The 4,061-nt window shown below is 39.8% G+C and overlaps 1 protein-coding gene across 1 annotated transcript in view; it reads right to left on the bottom strand.

The window, feature by feature from the left end:
* LOC104522235 (dedicator of cytokinesis protein 8-like) overlaps window positions 1–4,061 on the bottom strand; it is a 20,422-nt gene that overhangs the window by 4,429 nt on the left and 11,932 nt on the right. Inside the window, 4 exon segments of the mRNA XM_010164468.2 lie at window positions 4–93; window positions 619–753; window positions 1,522–1,653; window positions 2,522–2,665. Of these exon segments, the coding sequence (XP_010162770.1) occupies window positions 4–93; window positions 619–753; window positions 1,522–1,653; window positions 2,522–2,665 (501 nt within the window).

The raw sequence follows: 4,061 nt of genomic DNA, 5'->3' as shown, positions 1-4,061 counted from the left end.
TACCTTATTGGGATCCAGCTTTCTTTTGTCTACAGGAGCAGAGTCCTTAATCACTTCCACAGCATCCTCTCCAAAACACTGGCCATAAAATCCCTGGAAAGGAAACAGAATTATCCCAGAGTGGTTTTAGTCCTTAATACAATGCTAATGATCTGTATGCCTCTAGGAGAAAGGAGTAACCATGACAATTTCTGGGCTCTGTACAGTCAGTATGCCACTTCATGAACCACTGCTGGCCAGGGTAAGGTATCTTCTGACAAAGATCAGCGTGAGCTGCTCACAAAAAAGCAGAACTCAGGGTAAAGCAATCAGAAGGGAACATTGTAGTTCCATGAAAAAGCTGAAAAGCTACCAAAGCAAGAATCTGGCATGCTCATATCAAATCATTCAATATATTACAGGCCTACCCAAAAGAGACATGGCCTCAAGAGAATGGATCACTTTCATCATTATGCTGTAAAAAGGGCTAAAATGGAAAGGACATACACAAAGGAAATAATCTATGGTGCAAATCAGTTTGTTACTGATCTTCCTATAGCAGTAATACCATTAGAACCGTATGGGTTCATTAGAAAGTATAATTTGTATATAATATTAACACAGTATTTTTTCCTTTACCTCTAATCTGTGAGAAATCTCAGGAAGTTTGGTAATTGCAGGTTCCTTATAAACAAATTCCTGTTCATCTAAGTCCCCAAATCTGGATCCATAGAAACCAACACGGAAGTAAGTTCCAAACATTCGCTTTTGACCCTATTTGATAAAAAGAAAGAGGAAATTTACAATTACTTATTTTTTATGTCAATGCTGTAGTATTTGGATGCCCTTTTTTCCCAAATGATGTATTAGAAAACTCACTAATCCTACATTTTCCCTATTTCAGAGCCAGTTCTATGTACCGTCATAGTGTTGATGGACTAGAAGCACATATTCATGAAGGAAAGCATACAAATTAAGGGGACATTTGACAGAAATATAACGTAAAGTTTAGGTTAATCATGAAGTGACTTTTGCAAAACAAAATGACTTTTTATTTTTTATTCCATTTGATATACATTAACAAAATTAAAATTGATAAGAATTTGAAACTGACTAGACTCAGCAATAAGATTCTTCTGGAGAAAGAGAAGGAAAGGGGCAGTACGATTGCTGAGAATTTCACCAGACTTTTGTATTTCTTCTGTTTTATAACTGAAAATACTAGTTAATTGACAATAAAGTTATTTTGTTTATATAGATGTGGCCAGGTGGAATCATGCACGTTCCTGTTCCAAGTTTGACCTGTTCAGCTATTTTTCTGTAACTCTAAGCCAGTTTTATATTCATCTCTGCTTTTTCCTATACAGAGGATAGAGCCCCTTTTCACTGTAGACTACCCTTTGTAGGTAGGCCAAAGCAGTTGCTATTTTTTGTTAAAAAAAGGAAATGAATCAATTTAACACAAACAGTTTTATAATCACCAGTGTCAGACAGTACAACCCAGCAATGTGTCTTGTTAGCAGTGCCTTGCCTCATGAGTACCTTATTAATAATGCTGTCAAAGGCCTTCTGTAGTTTGCTGTGTGTCAAGGTAAGCTTCCTGAAGTCCCGATGGGCTTCCAGTATTGGGATGACAATTTTGTACACCTCATTCACAGTTTCATACAACCCTCCCTTTGGAGAAAGAAAAAAAAAAAAAAGGTAAAAATAGAAGAAATTAAATGAACCTTTGTGCACTCCAAAAAGAAACTAGATCTTCGTTAATGGCCTGGCTGAAAAGGTGATTATGGGACTTATATTTTAATCTGCTATGTTGCTTGTTTTAGCTTTCTAAAAACTAGTAACAGTAAATGGCGAACAACAGCTTGGATCTCTGATCTGTTAGGCTCTCAAGTCCAAATTCCTGTGTAAAGCACATGGTTTCTACCCAGGGGCTAGAAGAGTTAGAAATGCAACTAAGCAGAAGGAAATTGATTTGTTTAGCTTGTGTGGTTCAGGGCAACCAGAGCTGCATCTGGACAAAGAGAACCCAAATTTGAACCTTCAGAGATGCTAAATCATATATCCTCTTTAGCACTACAGCGATATGATGAGCTACGTGACTCTTTACATTGTAAGTGGAGACTTGTGAGGCTGGTGGTGGTATGCTGTGTAAAAGCACAGGAATAACTCTCACATGCTTTCTAAAATCTATAGCTTAAGCAAGATATTTTTCTTAAATGTACTATCCCATGAAAATACCAAACAAAAGGCTTGGTTCATGCCTGGGACAGTCACTTTCTGCTAATGCTGCCTGCAGTCTGCACAGTAGAGGTGGGTACATGACTGAGCTAGGCTACCTGAAAAGCTTAGCTTAGCCGACCTGGCTGAGGCAGGGCTGGGTCAGCTATAAGGTGTGTCTCCGCCTCTTGTTTGCAGTGGGGCAGATCTGTGGAGCCTGGTTTAGCAGTAAGACTTCATTTCCTCGTGTGCAGGAAAATAAGCAATGGATTTGGCCCAGGTAGCCCCATTCCATCTCATGATGACTTTGTCTCTCACTCACCGTGCTGAAGAGCTCTGCTGCTTGTTCCAGCAGCCCTACCAGGCCGCTTTCTGAGAAATACCTCCCAGAACATATACCGTCTTCATCTGGAGACAAAACATCATCTGAAACAGCAGATTCCTCCAGCACATTGGATGAAATGTTCTAAAATACAGTAGAGCACAGAAATCAGAAACCTAGATCATAAAGACTGAGGCAGGAACAGTTTCAACATAGTTACATGCTGGGAAGAAGAATGAGATAATACAAGTGCAGGCAGGGGATACACAGTTAAATTCCACACATCATAAATTGCCGCAGATGGCAGAGCAGGTGTTTTGCTACAAGAATCCTCAACTTTCTTTCTTGCCTCAGGTTTAAAAGGCAGACTCCTGTAGGTCGAAAGCTGGCTAGATTTCCATGGAGCTGCAATAAGCTCTATCGCCCACGCCACAGGGGTCACGACCAGTGGGCCTTTCCTGCCGCTGGCGCCTGGGAGTGGGAAATTCCAAGCTGTACCTCAGACCTCCTGCCACCTGCTTGAAAAAGTTGAACTTTCAAGTTGTTGATTTGATCATTGCAAGCAGAGAAGAAGTAGGACTTAGGCAATATTTCTCTAAATGCTGCAATAATTGGATGCTACTTCTCGTTTCAGCCTCTGCCATATCCTTTGATCCTGCAGAATTTACCTGGTTTCTTGTTAATTACTGATCTTATTGTGTGTTTAAATAGAACTAGATAAAGTACACAGTGTCAATCACTTTTTGAGATTCTAGACTACAAAATAACATGTCTACAGTTCTTCAGGATCCCTTTGAATAAGTGACACTGGGTAGAGTCAACATTAGAAATTTTATAATATATAGAAATCCATGTGACTGAATATTAAAATATGTGTACATACAGCATGGAACTAGCATATATAACTTTCAACAGCAGCAGAAATGCTAAACTTTTATTTGCTAGTAAGTAAAAGGAATTAAATTAGTGTCATAGTGCCTCACTTCAGCAGAAACTGGCAATAACAATCTACCTGAGTGGAGGACAGATGCCAGCTGGCTAGCTAGCTGAGTCCTTAAAGACATCTTTATAAAATGGCAGAGACACTGAGGGCTGTTACTATTGATAAGATTTCAGATAAAGAATTGTCACGGCACATCACTCGCAACACGAGAATTTCCCTTTCGGGTTTTGTGCATGTGTTTATCTCTCCAGGAGTGAAATTTACTCCAGCCACGTTGCCAGCACAGTACCTATATCTGAATATCACATCAGCTCCACTGGAAGGGTGAGCACAAACCTCAGGACAGCATTCACAGCTGTTAAGAATATGTCTGAATTTCAGCCAGAGGGAAAACTGTAGCATGTTTTAGCACATCCATGCCACTTTTTACCTACCAGTCACATTGCACATAGTGACTTCGACCAGAGTTAGGCTTCCTGCAATATACCTAGGACAACTCTTACAACCCATGCTGCAACTCAGTTTCTGGTTTTCCCTTTCTGTAACAGTAGGCATTAAGGACTGTTTTCATAGAATGGCATGTGGCCTTTGGTGCTT

The sequence above is a fragment of the Antrostomus carolinensis genome, unplaced genomic scaffold, assembly GCF_000700745.2.
Source record: "Antrostomus carolinensis isolate BGI_N321 unplaced genomic scaffold, ASM70074v2 scaffold11073, whole genome shotgun sequence".
Lineage (NCBI taxonomy): Eukaryota > Metazoa > Chordata > Aves > Caprimulgiformes > Caprimulgidae > Antrostomus > Antrostomus carolinensis.
This window is presented reverse-complemented; position numbering and strand designations above follow the sequence as displayed.